Genomic DNA, 20,611 nt, shown 5'->3' on the forward strand with positions numbered 1-20,611 from the left:
ATGAGATTTCTCTTTGTGGATGAGATATTTTAAATGGGATTCCAGAGATGGGCGACTGTAAAGCCGTTTTCTGCTGTGTTCTCTCTGGGTCCGCAGGAGGCGTTGGCAATCGAAAGTCCTCTTGTTATTTCAATATGGCGGCTATTATTTTACCATCAATACCTTTGTAGTAAAGACATTAAAAAGTAACCAGTAATGGGGTTAATGAAGACCAAAATGATGCTTAGTAGAGAGCAGTATTTTAGGTGAAAAGGTTTACAGTAATGAAGGGGATTGGTCCTAAAAATTCTCGTAGGCCGTGGGGGGGGGGGGGGGGGGGGGGGGTCTTAAAGGTGAAGGGGTAGCTCGTGCATTTTCATGTGGATCTACAATGCCTCAAAAAGAAGGCGCATCCCCACCGGGACAGTAGAATCCGGCAGTGCACCAACTGGTTCCCTGGGTGCCACTTAATGTCATCCACAGATTTAGTGGTTAGTACATTTTAGTAGTTTTACAAACAGCTTAAAAGCAAATTGTTTGGTAAAAAAAAAAAGGCTTAAAAAAATAAAACAATAAAATAAAAGTATAGTTATAAAAAACGAATACAAGGAGGGTACTCCAAAGTGATGCTGTTTCTTTCCAAGGTATTTCATAGTAAATGTGACTTCCATGTCTAAATTGCAGCGGTTCCATCCAGGATATAATATAGCTGACATTACCTGGAGTCGTTTTGTAATAAGGGCAACTGACTTCTGCAATTAGTGAGTGCGGATGTGTAATGTGTAGATTGCACAGGAGAGCCTGAAACTCCTCTGTGGCTCAAGTGTGAAGTGCCTCATGCCTCAGTGATGTCACTGCTTCCTAGTGATCTGATAGGCCAGGCTGTTATAATTATTGGTGCACTAAATGCCTGCTTCTCTGTGTATCCTAGTAAAGCTAAGATTTAGCTCTAGCTTCAGGCTCCAGTAATCGGTGACAAGCCTGTCATCGTGGCTGCTGTGTTAATTTATACCCACGGGGTGTTGTTTTCCTTTATTTAAATTCCAGTGAATGAGCAAGTCCCTCCCCCCCCTGTTACATTCTGTCTGTGTGATGGGTCTGGGTGGGATATGGTAGCATGGAGACCACACCGTTACCTTTACTTGAAGCTGTCACACAGAGACATTTAATGCCTGTGTACATAGGTTTTTTAATGTAAGCTCACCCATTGACTGGTTATTCCACAGTGTGGGCTGCTGGGAGATCGGTGGGTGACCCTTGTAACACACACACACATTGGTTGTAGCGTTGTACCACGAAATCTGCACGTTCCTCTCTCTTTCCCTGATCTGGTTTTACCTGATCTCTGCAGCATCTTGAGCTTTTTTTCTTTACTATATTCTCACAGTGTTGCAATCAGACACTTTAATTGTCTAACTTACACAAGACAGATAGACAATTAAAGTATTACACAAGAGATTACACAAGACAGATAATGGCTATTTGCTGATTGGTTGCTGGACCGCGCACCTCAACGCAGCGTTGTCGTCCGTGTTGCCTTGGTACATAGGCTGTGAGCATTGCTGGAACGTTGCCCTAGAAATGGAGATTGTGTGATGCAATTGATTCTGACAAGAAGGGGCTCTGCTTGTATCCAACCATTGTTTAATCCTAACCAGTGCCCCTACCTCACACCCCCCTCCCACATCATGAGCACATGGCAATTACTTTACATTATTACTGCTAAATTATGGCTACCGTTATTAATACAATTGTTTTCCAACGAGCAGCAACATTGCTGCAAGAAAGTTGAAATAATAAGTTATAAAATGTTAAAAGTACTTTTTTTTTTTTCTTTCTTTCTAAAGGATAATCTTCTACTTCAAAAGACCCTGGTGTTGGAAGGATTGATCCCTATTTTTGTAGCTTTGGAGCGACCCGCCTTCCCCCCTCCGCAGAGGGCTGAACATGACGTGACGTCCGAGGACCGTAGCACCAGACTCTCGCCCCCTCTCTGAGCCTCATCATGGAGCTCAAAGTATGGGTGGATGGGGTCCAGAGGATCGTGTGCGGCGTGACCGAGGCCACCACATGCCAAGAAGTGGTCATCGCTCTGGCACAAGCCATCGGTGAGTCTCAAATGGGCTTATTTTAATTTTTTGTGTTTCTAAAGGAAAATTTGGCAAAACTCCACTTTCACTGTCATATAAAGAATCACAGAAATCTTAACTGTTAACGTCCATCGGACCCTAAGGATGTTATTACCAAGATTAGTTGTTGCCTTGATGGAATATCCCACATGGGGCATTAAGGATATATTGCTTTTAAATTCATGTTCCGTTGTTAATAATGATTTGCAATCCTAGTTCTTTACACTGCTAACTGTTATTACTACATTTACTCTAATGTACTAGGAGTTAATTGTTTTCCAACGAGCAGCAACATTGTAGCAAGAAAGTAGACTGGAGAGAGAGAACTTTTCCTTTGTAGAAAAGTTGGTGTTGCCCATAGCAACCAGTCGGATACTTGATTAATGTGGACAATACCACCCAGTTGCATGGTATGGCAGCGGTGGTCAATGGGGGGCTCGTCTGCCTAGCCCTAATCTTGTCAGAACTATTTCACGTTGCCCCCTCACTGGGGTATGGGGTGGGTTCTAATACCCCCTTGTGTTTCACAGTCCTCTTTATCCTGATCTCCTGATTGGCTCTGTAACCTGACTGATAGATTCCAGGCCCTCCTGTATCAGGGTGTAAAGATAATATACCCCTGCTCACTCCGGCAATTAAACGTGTGTTGGTTAATGGTCCCAGCGTGGCATCGATGCCCTTTCCGTGCTCCGAGATGCCGAGACATCAGCGGGATGTTAATAAGTAATGAGGGAATTGGTTGTGGTAATTGAGAGGGGAGAGTGTAGGTAAACAGACATAAATGTCTGACTTGGGAATGTTTTATTGGAGTGGATGGTATTCTGTGCTATTATTAGCTAGAACACAGCGTCTGTTTGTGATACGTTAGACAGCCCAGCGTTTAATCTATGCACAGACGCTCTCTGGCTGCGGGACGAAGTTTAGTCTGGGCGTCACGGGAGCTGCTCTCGCAGCACGTGTGACCTGGGGGGTGAATTGCCCATACTGTCCTAATCCAGGAAGCCAAGGGGTTAACTCCGAAGCCTGGACCACTGGGACGAAAGGCAAAGCCCTAGATCCAAAGTTCTGTTCCCTCTGTATGTAATTCAGTGTTTTTCGTCTGGTAAAAGGCTGTCGGGAGGAATGCGCCCGGTGGCGGGGAATCCAGATGGTATCCACATTTCTAGCGCAAAGCTTTGGAATACCAGATGTGAACTTGGTCTCCTGTGTTGTTAGAAGGTCCGGGAGAGGCTGAGAGCGGAGTCTGCAGTATGTGACACCTGCTCCCTGAACCTGTACGGGGGGACTCCTACACCCATTACCCCCCTGTTTCATTGTACCTCTCTGAACCTACCCCTGTGTACCCCCCCCCCCCTTTCCTTCCTGCTCTCAGATAGGAGCCTCGTTCTATGACTAAATGTATTAATTTGTCTTATTACAGAGATTAGGGGTATTATGTGGCCCTTTTTGAAGATTCAAGGGCCACACATTTGGCCCCTGAAGTGTAACAGGTTGCCTGTCACTGGCTTAGAACATAAAAGCAGACATTAGCTGGGATACTTGGGGCTACAGCACAGTTTTGCAGTTACCTGTACACCAGGTCTGTGAGATGTTGGAGAGAGTAATTATTGTGCACAGTTATATTATGCAAAGTTTTATATGCACAATTTTTATTTTTATCATTGGAAGCAGCAGCGGCTGTGAGTGTTCTCGTTGCGGCTTTTCTCCAGCAATCTCAGCGGCTGTGAGTGTTTTCGTTGCAGCTTTTCTCCAGCAGTCTCAGCGGCCGTGAGTGTTCTCGTTGCGGCTTTTCTCCAGCAATCTCAGCAGCTGTGAGTGTTCTCATTGCGGCTTTTCTCCAGCATTCTCGGCATCTTGTCATTTTGTTTTAGTATTTTCTGCTTCATTATCATTAATTTGTTGATCATGTTGCTTGGATAGTCTTAATACTAAGAGAGAGAATATATGCATATATCATTTTACCAACAGGTGACACTGTTGCTATTGCTGTCTATGACATTTCTGTCCGGAATGAAAGCTAATAATTATGTTGTCATAAAACCAATCGCCTATAAATGTGCTGACTTACATAGGACTGTACCGTAATACCTAGAACTGGTTAAATTCCCTTAGAGCTGGTTCAGAACTGCTGTACTTTCTAAATCGGCTCCCCGAGAGATTTCTGCAGGTACGTGACTGAAGGTCAGGTCACAGAGCACTGATAATGACTTTTAAATGAACCGCGGATAAACCACCGTGTTTGAACGTGCCCTTGTTCTTCTACAATAACAATATCGCTTTCCACTCGTCTGCAGCCAACATAGACAGTAAGTTATAGTGAGTGAGAGCACCTCTCGTTCACACCAGTTGTTACATTTTGTTTTCATTAGCTGAGCTCAGGCAGAACTGGGAAACAGGGCAGAGGGTGACGTGCGTCAGGTTTGATATTTTTAATACTCCGCTGTGGTTAATGGCAAGAGACATTTGGCGGTCCTCTACAAAACGCAGAATGACCCAGGCGCAGTGCACATCCTCTTTGCAAAGCTGAACCCAGATTTCTCTCAAAGCACATTGGTTGTCGGATCAGTAAGGCGGAGTCTATCGAGGCGCAGAATTGCGCCTGGTCTGTGGAGCACAGATAGCGCGCTATGTAAATTATGTCGTATTACCAGACCCTGTGTCACGGACACTGTCCATTACATAAATCGGTCGTATGTTGGCTGGACGAGAATTTGATTTGTGAATGTGTGTATGTGTTTTTTGTTTTTTTTTCTTGTGGAGATTTCGAAGCAAAGTAAAACAACATTACTCCAGTTACAGAGCGCGGCTGCGATGTCTTAGTCATCATCTCATACTGACGTTGTATGTGGTGTGAACGAGAGGACCAATCGGAAACCTCAGAGATGACAGCCTCTTATTGGTCTGCAGATCAGAGTTCCTCTCCAGTGTCTGTCATTGGATGGGACGCAGATAAAAGTTAGGTGCTCCAGTAAATTGCCACCTTAACTGGAGAGAAGGGGGATCAGGATATAGCTCGGCCTTATCCGGGACCTCCAACTCCGCAGCCATCACTCTGGTTGTGCGCAGCTAAACGCCGCTCTGTTGTGGCTTTTGTCAGTTTTTGAGTTGTCCCTGAGTAGAGCTATTTTGTGAAGTTTGTTTTGTCTGTGCTTTAATCTCATTTCTCTGTCTGTCCATCCGTATATTCTGAAGGATTAGGTCTATTTGCCTGGTGAGCCCCTAGACATGACCATAATTATACATGGTGGCGTGTAGCAGTGATCGCCAATCGCTGTTACTGTACTACAACTCCTGCTGTACCCCGTACGTCTATCTGATGGGGGTAGTTGTCTGAGCGGATAGACAGTCACAGATTGTCCTGAGTTCCATTTATAGTGCGTCGCTGGCAGTCAGGTTGTTCAGATCTCAAGATATGTTAATCGGTTTATTTTATTTAGTTTGGGGTGGAATTAGACGTAGACTTTATCCCGTCTCTGAGAGCGAGGAGGATGGCGGGACGTACCTCATTTCTACAAATGTTATGACTTGTACTCCGCCGTAAACCGTTAAATCGCTGACAGATGTCTGTGCCGTAGGCTCTCGTTCGAAACCACAAGAACATTTGAGAAGACTTTGCTCCTCTTTTGATCTTGCAGGGCCCTGATCATTCTGGTTCATCTCTTACATTGCTGGCTGGGAACACTGGATACGGCTAATCTGTCATTTTCCAGCTGCCCCTAGGAGTGGCAGTCCCCCCATATGCCTTAGATCTACAACTTACTAGTTTCCCTCCAGTATTAAGTTACCCCTGTTACGCAGGGCGGATAAGTCCTCGCTGCCGGCCACACTGTCTTCGTATATAGAAGGCAGAATAGTAATGGGGAGGATGGCTAGCCTGACTTTGTGCTTGTTTTTGTTAATTCACTTGATAAAGTTTTAGTGGATCCTGCTTGAGATGAACAGGTATGATACAGTTATCATTTGTATGTGATTTATTTCAGCCACAAGGAAGGAGAAGAGAGAAGAATATTTGCAATATAAATATCAATTTTTGTATATCCCTTTAAGTGCAGGAAACAATTTTTTGTTTTTTTTTCTTTCCAGAAAAATGTTGCTTTGAATGCAGACACTGAGGACACCATTATCCTGGGCTGCCTCACCACAATTTCCTGTGTCTAATCGTTAACACAGATGAGCGCACGTCCCTTTAAATAGGATCCTGCGTGTCTCATCCCACTGTCGCACAGCTGTCTCCATTCAAGGACAGTGCTCGCTGGATGGATAAAACGCTATTAATTAGGTTCCGTTCCTATGAGGACTCTGAGTCAACCGTTCTCTTGTAAAATAGAAAGTTATTCAGCAGACCTTCTCTGGTCATATTTTCCAGATGAAATCCAAATATACATGCTCGTTACTGCTTGTCTACATTAGACAAATGGAAAATCCATTAGGGACGGACACTCTTCTAGTGGTGCGCTGATTTCCGGGATTGTTCTGGAGTTCAATTTATATTTTAGGGTAAACAGCGATGCAACAAAACTTTTTTTGTGTCTGAGGCAGTGATACAGCGCCCCCTGCCCTCACATAATGTCATTACATTGTGTCACTGCATTAACGTAACTGGAGTGTTTATCTGTAACTAAATATTTCGTCCGTGCTCTCTCTCTCTCCCCTCTGACAGCAGGCTGCCATGTTAAGAGGAAGGAGCTTCTCTAACTAAGTTAGTGACTGACAGCCTGGCAGACTTGCTTAACAGAAATGCGCTTTATGGATTAGTTTGAGTCATACACAGGGGTGGAGCCAGTGATGTCACAGCATCTCAAATTACTGCATCTTCAGCTTTTTGACCTATCAGATGCCATACTAAAGATACCTCAGGCTCTATTGTTGTCTGTAATGCAGCGGGGTGCCAATGCTTTACTTTTTAAACAGACTTCATCGTATATATATGTGAATATATTACTTTGAGGGGTTTAGTTGTCCTTTAAGCAGCGGACAGCTGGCAGAAATGTTAACACTTTATATAAGTAACAGCAGGAAGTTAGGGAAAAAAATGCATAAAGTCGCCTCGGGCTGATTTTGACATTTAGTCCTTAAACCCCCTGAGGTGTTCTTAAATATCCTGAGTCTCCGAGGATGTCTATCTGACCCTCTCCCTGTTACCCCCCCCCTCCCCCCTAGAAACCATACCCATAAACATGGCCCCTAGCTAATCAATAGCAGTAACGTTGTGGGTGGTGGGTCTGAGATTTCAGGGTACAATCAAGACTCGGTGACCTTTGCCCTCTCTTCTTAAATGCATGTTTTGCTTAATTTACCGTTCCTGCCTTCAAAAGATTATTACAGACCCAGTAGGGGGGGTGAGGTTTGATCTTTTAAAACAATGACACAGATTCCTGTCCGCACCGGGAGGGGGGTTTAGGATGAAATGTCCGCAGCTTTCGGGTCATTTCGTCCTACAAGAATGCACTGAGACCCCTCAGCGTTGTATCTATCTGTCCTTGTACATGAAATACGGACTGTTCTCCCCACCCTTAAAAGTTAATTTCTGTTTTGGCGTGGGTACAGGAAAGTCAGCGATTTTGCAACCTTCTGGGACATTTCCCAACACTCCACTGATAACTTACTAATCCTAAAATAATAAAGGTGATTTAAACGCTTCTGTAGCCCATGGCAATCACTTGTTTATTAGCAGTAGCCCAGCTTGGAGACTAATGAAGGCCAGTGATTAGTACAAGGTACAGCGTATTCGTGATCGCTGCCATAGGCTTTGTTGTTTCCTAGGGGTACATCTTATTTTATTTTCTGTCTTCTGTATTAAATGACCAATAAGTTTAAGATTTAAGCTAATATATGTAAAAAAAAAAACAAAAAAAAAAAAACCTGCAAATATATAGGGAGAAGTTCCAGAGGCCATCAGAACAGAAGGTATTTTAGATTAAGATGTGATTGTTGGGGTACTTTTTATTTTCAGATACATACAGACTTCTGGTCAAGTAATCCTACTGAAGGACAATGCGGTCTGTCCTATGTAGCAACAGACACTGATAACAGAGAACAGTAGCTTGTTTGTTTTTCTCTGTAAAGGTAAAATTTCATCAGTTTTCCCTAGAATCCAAATTCCGCACACGTCGTTCAGTGTTACCAACTGATAACTTTAAAATAAAGTGATGTCTCAGACATTCGTCCCATGTACTTACACTTTCTATGAATTTCGGAGTTTTATTTTTCGATTTAAGTGAAATCTCTGGACTTGGTGTCTATACTTTATTAATTAGACACATTGTATAACGATAGATGGCGCTAGATTAATAAATAGTGACCACAGATTGCCCTCTGTGTGACCTGAGCTGGTCCACATGTGGCCCTTCAGTTGTAGTAGGATTATAAATCCCGGCGTACTTGGCAGGACATGCTGAGACTTGTAGTTGTACTACGTCTAGAGAGCGACAGGCTGCCGAACTCCGATGTATAGTGATCGTTATGAGAATAGGTCCCTGTTACATTGGATCGGTCACAAATCCGCTTATAAATGTCAGAACAGCACTGGTTAAATCGGAGAATCAAGAAGTTGCTCACAGCACACTTCCATATTTCAAAGAACGTCTGTCCCGCATTACAACTCCATGGCGTGGATCAACAGTATCCGGGAAGGTTTATGTCACAGCGTTGGGCTGTCTGGTCACATCAGCATATCCTGATGCATGCAGAAATAACTTCTCAACGCGGGATATATTATGTCCCATGTTTTATAGATAAATCAAGGGAATAAAACGCTACTTAATAAATGGCATCCGCTTTAATCTGCCTTTGGTGTTGCATTTTGTTATCTTGAGGAAGGTCTGTTGGAGACAGTGGACAGTTGACATATTTGAATTCCAGATGATACATTGTTGCATTGGTTAAACGGAAACTCTGAATTCAGTCTTCTCAGTATTTATTTCCTTTCCCCTTGAATGTAACAGATTTGCTGTGTAGATACGATTGTAGCCAAAGCAACAGAGTCTATCTGTTGTGTCCAATGTTACCAAATAAACAAATCTGCCTGTACAGTAGCTTTCCCTGATGGTGGAGTTCCCCTTTAAGTTAGTCTACAGCAAGTTAGATGGGCAGAATCTAGTTACTGCGTCATTCGGGGCTGAGGATTGGTATTTACTCTGTGCGGAGAAGCTCCGTACAGAACCTCCTACACGCAATATGCTCTGCGTGTGAGAGCCGACATATGTTTCTAAACATGTTGTGTGATTTGTAGCCTCAATGACTTGGCTGCGAAGCATATTTGTGTTACAGATGCCAGGATTTGGAGCCATCTCTGTTTTCTAGGTATCGGTTTTCCTATGTTATAATCTTTAAATATATTCATTAAAGTTTGGACTTCCCCGGTGCAGAGCGTCTGTGTGACCAAGCTGAGGCCGATCTGATGTATGTACAAAGGTATACCGAGGAGATTAAGCAGAAAATGACTAACTTTCTAGCTTTGTGAACAGAAATTAAAATCTTATTCCAGAATTTTTTTTTCTATGACTTGAGCCGTAGTTGCCTAGAAAGAACATTTGTTGATGTTTCAAACTGGAAATTCTCGTCTTTGAAGACGTCATATTATACATCTATTAATATCGGTGAAGGTGAATAATCATCCTCATCATTTATTTATATAGCGGCACTAATTCCGCAGCGCTGTACAGAGAAATTCCCTAATATAGTTAGACAAAGACGTCAATTTTGATAGCAGCCAATTAACCTACCAATATGTTTTTGGAGTGTGGGAGGAAACCGGAGCACCCGGAGGAAACCCACACAAACACTGGTAGAACATACAAACTCCTCACAGATAAGGCCATGGTCGGGAATTGAACTCATGACCCCAGTGCTGTAAGGCAGAAGTGCTAACCAATGTGCTGCCCGGATGCATATTTCATCTTGACATTAGTGTGAGCAGTTGGTGACAAATCCCAAAGTGTTCCCTGCTCTGTATACTGAGGGCAAATACTATTCTATAAGGAAAATTCTGTGCTAAAGTGGTCTATTGTTAAAAAAAACACTTTTTATTGTAGTATAAATTGCTGCTGACAGGACGATTTGTTGATCCACGCCATGGAGTTGTAATGCGGGACAGACGTTCTCTGAAATATGAAAGTGTGCTATGAGCAACTTCTTGATTCTCTGATTTAACCAGTGCTGTTCTAACATTTTATAAGCGGATTTGTGCCAATTAAAATATTTGCTTTTTTAAAAAGAGTTTTCCGTCTTCAGGCAACTTTACCTCCATTTGTCCATGCCTTCTTGCTACATTTACATGTTACTTTCATCATTCTCCCCTGCGCTTGTGTGTAATATAGGGTTTTATTTATTTATGGTATAGACAGAGTTTGTTTGTTTGTGTTGGCCTTGAGTTTTAATACAGTTCAATTGAATAAACAGAGCAGATTTGTGTTACTAGTTCAGAGTTTTTTAATAAATGTCGCAGGAGGGGGCACAAAACCAATATGTTGCATTAATCTTGTAGGTGGGAAACATTGTAAGTATAAACTTAATACAGTATTTATTATTTTATTGTTATTTATAGCGTAATATGTGTATTGAGTTCTATAAAAATTGTTTATGATGATTTGTCATGTGTTTTGCTGTATTTTTCAATAGGGCGGACACACACGTGTACACACACACACACACGTGTACACACACACACACACGTGTACACACACACACACGTGTACACACACACACGTGTGTACACACACACACACACGTGTGTACACACACACACACACGTGTGTACACACACACACACGTGTGTACACACACACACACGTGTACACACACACACGTGTGTACACACACACACACGTGTGTACACACACACACGTGTGTACACACACACACTCACACATGTGTACACACACACACACACACACACTCACACACACACTTTTGCTGGTCATGTATTTAGAGGTGATCAGACAGCGCCATCTTCTGGCAGCATTTATTTGTACCGGTACTAACACAATAGACAAGAGAGGGACCTTTATCAAAACTGGTTCACGTGTAACTGGAAAAAAAAAAAAAAACCCAACTAACTATATTATCACCGTCATTTTACTAGTATCCTTTGACGATTACACGTCTTATTGGTTGCTATAACTTACAACTTACACTTCTCCCTGCACCAGTTTTCAGAAATGTCTCTCAGACAGCTACAATAAAATATTGCACCATGTTGGAATCAAAGCAGGAAAAATTATATTGGTTAACTGAAAAAAACTTATATTGCAAACTATGAAGACTCCTGTTTATTCGTCAAACTTGGTACAGTAAGTCCGGCAATGAGATGTAGCCATTCTTGAAAGCTGGCGTCTTATGTCTATCCCCTTAGCTAATAAATGATATTACTTTTTCCCCATAATACAATTGGCTCTAATCCCGTTCTCTTTCTTCCTCCCCAAAGGTCGCACCGGAAGATACACATTGATAGAGAAATGGAGAGAGACTGAGAGACATTTAGCTCCTCATGAAAACCCAGTGATTTCGTTAAACAAGTGGGGACAGTACGCCAGCGACGTGCAGCTGATTTTGAGGCGCACCGGGCCGTCTCTGAGCGAGAGGCCCACGTCGGACTGCATTGCCCATGCCCACATCCCGGAGCGGAACTTGTACAGGCAAAGCCTTCCTCCTCTGGCCAAACTGCGCCCCCAGAACGACAAGTCCATAAAGAGGAGGGAGCCAAAGAGAAAGTCTCTGACTTTTACCGGTGGTGCCAAGGGACTAATGGACATTTTTGGGAAAGGTAAAGAGTCTGAGTTAAAGCAAAGAGTTCTTAAGAACTGTAAAACATCAGCCGAGGAGCTGAAGAAGCTGATTCACCTACAGACCGAGAAGCTCCTGACGCTCGAGAAGCAGCTGGACTCCAGCCAAGCGGAGGAGCGATATTGGGAACAGAAGCACAAGTCCGGTTTGGAGGAGGAAATCGGGAGGTTGGAGCAAAAGATCAAACGGAACGAGGTGGAGATCGAGGAAGAGGAGTTCTGGGAGAACGAGCTGCAAATCGAGGTAGAAAACGAAAAGCAGCTTAAGGAGCAGCTCCAAGAGATGACCCAACAGATGGTCCAATGCGAGAACCAGCTGAAGAGTTACCAGAGCCAAATCCACAGTATAGGGAGCGGGATTGAGGCGGAGAAACTGCAGAGGGAGGTGCAGGAGTCACAGATTAATGAAGAAGTTGTGAGGGGGAAGATTGAGAAGATCAAAGCTGAGCTGGAGGTTCAGGGACTGGAAAGTGTACGGCTGGAGAACGGCACCAAGGCGGTGGAGAGGTCTCTGGGACAGGCCGCAAAGAGGTTGATGGTGAGTCATAGGTCCAAGAGTTTATTACGTTCAATACATTCTCAATAACCGAGGCTGTAATGAGTACTGTCCCTCACATAGAGTTATATCCCCATCCCTGTAATACAAGCTGCAGACAGTTGGATAAACACAATGCTGAAACACATCCAGACAGCGGCTTTAGAGACGTATGAGATAATAATAAGTCATAAATCTCAGATTTAACACTACTTTTGTAGCTCGTGTTCAAACGTTTGTCTAAAGTTAAATTGTGAATGGAAAAATATTTGATTGGTTCAGTCATTGTTGAAGGGAGAGTCCCGGACCGGTCTGGGTTTTCAGGCAGGTAGACGAGATGTGATCAAGGAATATTATAAGGTCGCCTGAAGAGGTGAGACTTCAGAGGCCGCTTGAAAGTTTGTAGACAAGAGGAAAGTTTTATTTTGTGAGGGAGGGAATTCCACACAGTGGGTGCAGCCGGAAAAAAATTCCTGCAACCGGGAATGGGAGCATGTGATGAGTGGGTGAGAGGTACACACATTTCGCACAGGACTTTTGTTGCTGACTTGTTACAGTTAAATTAGACCTTTGATTGGCTACAGGCTGCTCACGCCATGTTAATGTTCTAATGCTCTGATTGGCTACAGGCTGGTCTAGTTGATACAACTGGTGGTCTGTGTATTGCAACTAAAAGCTGTAGAACTGATAAATTTGGGGCGTGACCTCACTTATATGGCAGGGAATAACTTTTTGTATTTTCAATAGAGAAATAAGTGACTCTCAAAACTTACTTTTAGAGTCAAATTATAAAAATTATATAATATTTAATCCACCATGAGTTTAACATTGCTTTTTGATATATATTGGTTTTTTTCCTGTCTTGTAAAAATGAACACATTTAATTCAAGGTTTTTTTTTCTAACCCATCTACTTGTGAGCTGGATGTTTTCAGCTAACATATATCAATTGAGTTTTATAAGCGGTAGTAATCTGAGGTCACACAACCCCTCCCTTCCCTATTCATTAAAGTATAACCAGGCCGATATCATAGCTGATGTTTATTTTATTTCAGCATTGTTGCTGCTCTCTGCAAAATAATTAATGTGTTTTTGATATAACATTAACGCATGTAAACCGCGTTGTATTTATGCGTTTAGCAGGTGCAAACACAGAATTTGTAGAGGGGGGTTTCCACACCAAGCCCCCAGTGGGCGTGATAAGCATGCATGGGGGCGTAGCTATAATTTTAGATAGTGCTTGGCCGTTCTCCAACTCTTCCTATCCCCATATTATACATGGGCAATGCTGTGTGCACTACTGTTAGGTGCACGCAGCTCTCCCCTTTCAAGCTGAGCCGTGTGAAACGGGGGCAGGGTCCAGCCATCTCAATTGTACAGTGCCCCAGGCTTGGAGGGGGGTTTCCAGGCACTAGGAAACCCCCATCAGTTTGCCTAAGTTTAGTGCATTTACAAATGCGTTCAATCTGCATATCTCAGCGCACACGGTTCACATCACTCCATGTTATATGAGTAACGCAATGACCTGCGCACTAATCACTTTCTCTTCCTCCTTCAGGATCGAGAGCAGGATCTAGAACAATTGACCAAAGAGCTCCGGCAGGTGAATCTCCAACAGTTCATCCAGCAAACTGGCACTAAAGTCACGGTGCTCCCGGCAGAGCCCAGCGATGCCGAATTCTCCCAGCCAGAAAAGGGTAAATCTGGTTTATGTGTCATTGCCGTCATTCTCGGCTTGCCCTCCTACCATACCCCCACGCCTGCCGGAGCACACACTGGCGGGGCGATGTTTGCATCTAAGGATGCCAGTTTTGAGAGGGAGGTGCTTTGCACCACCTCTGCTGAGCATACACAAATGCAAGGGTAGCTATGGCATGCCCCAATGTTCATGTGTCCTGAGAGAGTGGAGTTTTATACTTATGTTAAATCTTTTTCTCTTATTCCATTGGGGTGACTCTGAATGTCCGCCCTTTACCCTCTGGTTCTCGTGTTGTGTTTCTCCTTCTCTGTCTTTTGGGGCTCGGTTAAATTAATAGCTGGAGTTTGTCCTGGCAGACATGGGGTATGGAAGAAGAGATATGATTGACATATTTGTAGTGCCCTGATTCCTGGCTGCACTCTGTACCCCTAGTACCTTGTCCTCCAATGGACTAAAAGGAAAAGGATTTAACGCAAGTATAAGTAAGTTCCAATTGTTATGTTTAATTTAACGTTAACACGTTGTTCTCACACCTGTCCCTGGATGTCATGACACTGGTCGGAATATGCTGACTAACCGCACTCTCTACGACCTGCAAAAAATGGAACCACAACGCTTTATTTGCAGAAGTGTTCCAACGTGTTTCAAACCAAGTGCTCACTAACTGATCTATAGAGACCCTTGTGGGGGTTGGGTACGTGACCCCCCGACTACCACAACACCGACAACGGCTTACCCGACTTGACAAGTGCGAAGCTCTCAATGACGAAAGACTGGTAAGTCCGAAGGTTTGATATTACTACCGACTACAATCGTGAGGATTGAAGAAGCCGGCGCACAGTCATGTGACTTTCTGGGACGATACTATTATTAGGGGTGTTAAGGGAGTAATGCAAGGAGGCGCCGGATGTAGAAAGTACAAGTCTTGCTATAAAATATTGTACACCCGGCTCCTCCTTGCATTACTCCCTTAACACCCCTAATAATAGTATCGTCCCAGAAAGTCACGTGACTGTGCGCCGGCTTCTTCATTCCTCGCGATTGTGGCCGGTAGTAATTTTAACCTTCGGACTTACCAGTCTTTCGTCATTGAGACCTTCGCACTTGTCAAGTCGGGTAAGCCGTTGTCTGTGTTGTGGTAGTCGCCTTGTAGAGTCAGTCTTCACTTATATTTGAGGGTTTGCTGATACTCTAAATATGCACTAAAGATGTGATTACTACAAAGACCACCCTACCCATAAAAATAGGGACCGTGTATGTGCCTTGTCCAACCCTCAGCTCATTTGAATTATACCATCCCACAAGTTAGTTATTTCCATGTTAATCTTCTTTTTAAATGCCGAGCTGTGTGGTAATGATTCATTCCTCTGTATTTTCTCCCACCCAGAGCCAACGTTTCAGTCGGGGTCTCTAAAACGGCCGGGGTCTTCGCGGCAGCTGCCCAGCAACCTACGGATCCTCCAGAACGCCCTGTCGTCGGGATTCAACCCTGAGGGCATCTACGTATAACTAACGCGCTGCTTTCAAACGCGCTCTTCGGGGTCGCGGCTGAGGACATTTCTACAATCCCGCCACCACTAGACAAAATGGAGTCACTCCTGATCTTCACCCACTAAAAGTCCCCGGACACCCCCCCCATCCCGACCAGGAGCCATAACCGCACTGACTCTTCCCAAGAGACGGGTTCGATCAGCAAGTATGAAGCAATACGCCATTGCTAGCATGTTACACTGACATCAACGCTCTTTTTTTTTTTTCCAATTTACTACCAATACTTATTTCCAAGTATTATATAAAATCAAAGACTGTCTGGAAACGCTCGGTGTGGCTGATCCCAGTGCTTTCGCTGGTGTACAGAAGTATTGAAAGTGATATAAATATATATATATATATATTTTTCCATTTGCTTATGAATTTTATATCTTATGTCAATGATGAAAAGATAATAATGTATTTGTTATATATTTTATGTACATGTCCAGTATTTCACACTACTTTATGTTTTGTTTTTCTCAGTTCTCAACCAGAACAGTGTTATAAAGTCGCTCTTTAGGGTTTATTTTTCGTTTTTGGGGAATGGAAGGTGAGACAATGAGTAGGGATCGCAGTATTACTCACAATTCAGATCCCGGGGTGATTGGGCACGACGACGGGGATTTAGGTGGAAATAATAAAATTCATCAATAAAATTGTATATGTCAATCTGCCAAGTGATTTAACACAGCGGGTCGTCTCTTGTTTTCAGTGATTATTGCAATATAAATATTAGGTCAGTAGGTGCGAGGCCGCTCTCTGAGTGGTGCCAACGCTTGGGGTGCACTAAATCTTAGGCGTTCTCTGCAATATTCGGATTTAACTGAAACTTTAGGGTTCGAGCAGCCGAATCTCATTTCTGGTTACAGCGTACAGGAAATCGTTTTTTTGTTTTCAAGAATTAAAATGAGAAATACAATCCTAATCTTACTTTAGTATTACAGTTTTAATGATACCAAGTCAGTCTTGGCTTCTGCGATCGTCTAATGATTAGATGCCATAATTTGGCAACTAACGGACGAAACGGCCCCAAAATGCAGCAACAGAACTTTAACAGAAAACCCAACGTTTGGTGAGTAGACTAATAAAATTGTGGCATGCTGGGACTAGTAGTCCCACCGCCAGCAGTTGATTCCCTCTATTCAACCATAATACTTATGTCGTATTTTAATGGCCACGTTTCGTGGTCCTTTAAGAAGGTGTCTTTAAGACGGTGGATAGACATTCCAATAACTACTATATTCCAAGAGTAGCAGGGACCTTTATTCTATAAAGATTCCTGGCTGCATTATTAGAATACTAGACCTGTTTTTTGTTGTAGTATTTTTTTATTTTTTTTTATCAAAGAGCGGTTTTCCTCTTTTAAAGCCATTGATAACAAAAGCAAATAAATATTCAAAGAGCGCTTTTACAGGAAGCAATATCATTATTACGTTATTATTCATATTTATTTTTTAGTCAGTAGAGAATGTACAGTTAGATACATTCACAGTTACGTTATAGCCGACCATTAAAGATGATTCAGGCGCCATCCTCCAGGTCTGACGTGGAATCGCCAAAGGTTTGAAGCATGTAGTAATTGCTTATGACAACTTGGCATTTCGGTGAGTGGAGGAAACTGTTTTTAATCGCCTACGTCCCAATATTTAAAACGGGGACAAAATAAGCCATGCCCTAATTTGACCACACCCCCAGCCTGATCTGACCGATCACGTTGGCTTGAGGTCACGCCTGCCTTCTTTTAAGTTCTGCCGCTTTTTGTGTCCTGTAAAAATTGGGACTATTGGATGGAATCGGATTTGTATGTAAACAATGTTAATGCTAGAGTAGAGGGATCCAATATATGTCGCTGAAGAACACGTATGTTTAACGTGATTTGCAGCCTTTCGAAAAAGGAGGAACATGAACCTATATTTTATAATCATTTTTTTTTAAGTGGGTTTTTTTTTCACATTCATAGAAGAGGGGGGGGGGGGGTGTTGGAATTTTTTTTATTTTTACATTCCAAAAAGTCTGATGATTCTGTAGATAAGAGACCTCTCGCATACAGTGGAAGCAGCCATTTTTGGTCTGTTCATGAAATGCCTTCTATTCACTGTACAGCGATGGATCCCAGACTGATGTGGAATAAGCATCATTGACCTCTATGGTAAACAGGTTATATATGAAATAAAATCTTGTGTACTTGTGGTAAGTTTATTTTCTGTGCAAGCATAAAATTATATGGAGGTGCATGGATGCTATATACAACTTTAACCTGTATCCATTTGGGGATATTTCCCATGGGTCTCTAATATAATCTGTTTGCCATAGGGATCCGTGATCCCTATAGTGGAATGTAACATTGTAACAAGCAATACATGATTCACATCTGGGGGATTTGGCCTTGTCACCACTGTACTGTATCGATAAAGTTATTTTAAGAGATCAGGTTCTGTAATATCTCCATGGTAACTAGAACAAGACGGTTCACAAGATTCCATTTCTAGATAGAGTTCGGCCCCGTATTAAACATGTTTTCAGTGGCACAATGTAAGGTTCTTACCGCACACTGAGGGGAACTTATTAAAGATGATGCAAAGGAAACGTGTCCTGTTGTCCGTAGCGACCAATCACTTTCTGCCCTGGGCTGTTTACAAAGCGACAGTGAACGTTACTATGGCCGTTGTCGCCTTTTTATCCCTTGTATGGGTTATGATGAACGTTTCACTCCCCGATTCAGACATTTATGCGGATGGTAGTCTGTGTCTGCATTGTATTCCACTAGATTAGCCAGCATTGACACAGCGTTGAGAGATAGATAGATAGATAGATATATATATATATATATATATATTTGTTTTCTCACAGGTTTCTGATCCCACCAGGTTTGTGTCTTATTACCAGGAGATACTGGCCACAATAACTTATGCAGGATAACTGAAAACTGAATTTCTCTTTATTTTTGGCCCACAAAATTATTTTGATCTCCAGAACTTGCTGCAAATGACTGTATGGCAGTTATAAAGTTGTTGTTTTTTTTAGTCGATTTTGCGCCCAAAGTAAGGTTCTACAATGTAGAATTATTGTGGCCTCTTAACATATTAAATATGCTCTGAATTTATTGCCCATTACACTCTTGTATTATGATACACTCCAGACGCTAAATGGGTCCCGTCAAACTAAGTCTTTGTTACAAACTCAGGTGGCATTAAGGAAATTGGGGCAGAGGTATCTGGTTGCTATTTGTTACATTAACGTCTCTGCACAGTTACCTGCCGCACAGTGCCCAAACTCTGGCCCCCAGGCAGGTCTCTTTTCGGGTTATCTGACTAGATATAGAGGGGATAATTACACGGCCAACGAAATTTAATCCCACTGCTCAATACAGGACATCCTGTAAACATGACCTGTTCTAGGTATCTGAAGACCACATACGATGACCTTTGATGTACACTGTGACTCTCTAGATGTTGAAGGACTGCAATCCCTATTCTGGGACTTGTAGTTCCCCAGCGGCTGGAGAGTCCGTGCTGGCCTAAACCTGATCTACAATGTGTAACGTCTTCCAGGTTCTGCCACATTATACATAAATGTTGACGTAGCATCGGGCTGCAGTCATTAATCATGTTTATACAACGCTGGGGCTGCCTGTAAAACCCCAATCCTGAGTTTAATGAATCGCTGAACCCTTTTGTCAAAACCAAACTAAGGTTCCGTGACCTAAAGTAACGTTTTATAAGATGAACAAATTAAAGGTCAATGAGACTTTTCCAAGTATTATCCAGTGAGGACTGAATGTGGTTTTCTTACATTTTGCTTGTTAAGTAGACATAAGTGAGTGTGTGATTCTGAACAGATTATGGCAATAACTGTTGCTTTTTACAGTGTCCCTGTCACTTACAGTGGGGGCGGCCATGAGAACTTGTGACCTCGGTGAGGCAGTCGCCATTTTTAAGAATGAAGCAATATTCATCTGACATCACTGAGGCATGAGGCCCGAAGTGCCTCATTGCTGTTGCTACTTCATAATAAATTGATAGATTGCTTTCTATTATTTTTCCAAGCCACATAATGGCTGCTTTTAAGATAGTCAGGAGACTATTAAACGAACTGAAGGAGGTTTTTAAATAAAACTTTTTTTTTTTTTTTTTACTTTTTTGTTTTTTTTATTATAATTCCAGCTTTCTCCATGCTCAGAAACTGTGAATGAACTAAGCTCTGCTTGCCTTTGCTTCAATGTAAGATGATATTCTGTATTATATGTAATTATCTATTTTCTGTTAATGATATTATCTATTTTCTGATTTTACTCACACGTTGTTACTTATTGCTATGAAATTTGATGATTTGTTGCATACAATATAAATCCCGCACACATTGGGAACTTCGCCTCGTTGTCTTAATTATTTCATAAGACGGAATAAAGTGTGTTTTAGTTTTTTACGCCTTTCCATATATAAATGGGCAATATAACATAGTTGATGAGGTTGAAAAAACAAGACACCAGTCCATCAAGTTCAACCTATTTTGGATCTCCTGCGATCCTGCACTTATATTTGAAATTGATCCAGATTAAGCAACTGCCAATCTGTATAATTTGGAAAAATCCCCCAAAACCCAATATTGCAGTCCTATTTTTTCCCTATATCCACTACTATCCTTCATTTTAATTAATGGTCGTAATCCTGGATAGATTTTTCCGCTAAAAATCTGTCTAACCCTTTCTTAAACATATCTATTGAATATGCCATCACAACCTTCCCTGGCAGTGAATTCCATATCTTGACTGCCCTTACTGTAAAGAACCCCTTCCTTTGCTGGTTGTGAAACTTTCTTTTCTCTAACCTTAGGGGGTGACCGCGTGTCCTGTGTATAGTCCATGGGCTACAAAGTTCCCATGAAAGTTCTCTGTATTGACCCTTAATGTATTTGTACATAGTAATCATATCTCCTCTTAAGACGCCTCTTTTCTA

The 20,611-nt window shown here is 42.4% G+C and overlaps 1 protein-coding gene and 1 long non-coding RNA gene across 2 annotated transcripts in view; both read left to right on the forward strand.

Moving 5' to 3' along the window:
• RASSF8 (Ras association domain family member 8) overlaps window positions 1-16,969 on the forward strand; it is a 56,442-nt gene extending 39,473 nt beyond the window's left edge. The window contains exons 2-5 of the mRNA XM_075210466.1: window positions 1,827-2,087; window positions 11,533-12,428; window positions 13,983-14,121; window positions 15,511-16,969. Coding sequence (XP_075066567.1) covers window positions 1,985-2,087; window positions 11,533-12,428; window positions 13,983-14,121; window positions 15,511-15,632 — 1,260 coding nt within the window. The 5' untranslated portion in view covers window positions 1,827-1,984 and the 3' untranslated portion in view covers window positions 15,633-16,969. The remainder of the gene's footprint in view (window positions 1-1,826; window positions 2,088-11,532; window positions 12,429-13,982; window positions 14,122-15,510) is intronic.
• Window positions 16,970-17,004: 35 nt separating this feature from the next.
• On the forward strand, window positions 17,005-20,027 carry LOC142153162 (uncharacterized). The gene is made up of 2 exons (XR_012691449.1): window positions 17,005-18,245; window positions 18,379-20,027. It is a non-coding gene; the product is annotated as an uncharacterized LOC142153162 (long non-coding RNA).
• The last annotated feature ends 584 nt before the right edge of the window (window positions 20,028-20,611 follow it).

This window comes from Mixophyes fleayi, chromosome 4 (assembly GCF_038048845.1).
Source record: "Mixophyes fleayi isolate aMixFle1 chromosome 4, aMixFle1.hap1, whole genome shotgun sequence".
Lineage (NCBI taxonomy): Eukaryota > Metazoa > Chordata > Amphibia > Anura > Limnodynastidae > Mixophyes > Mixophyes fleayi.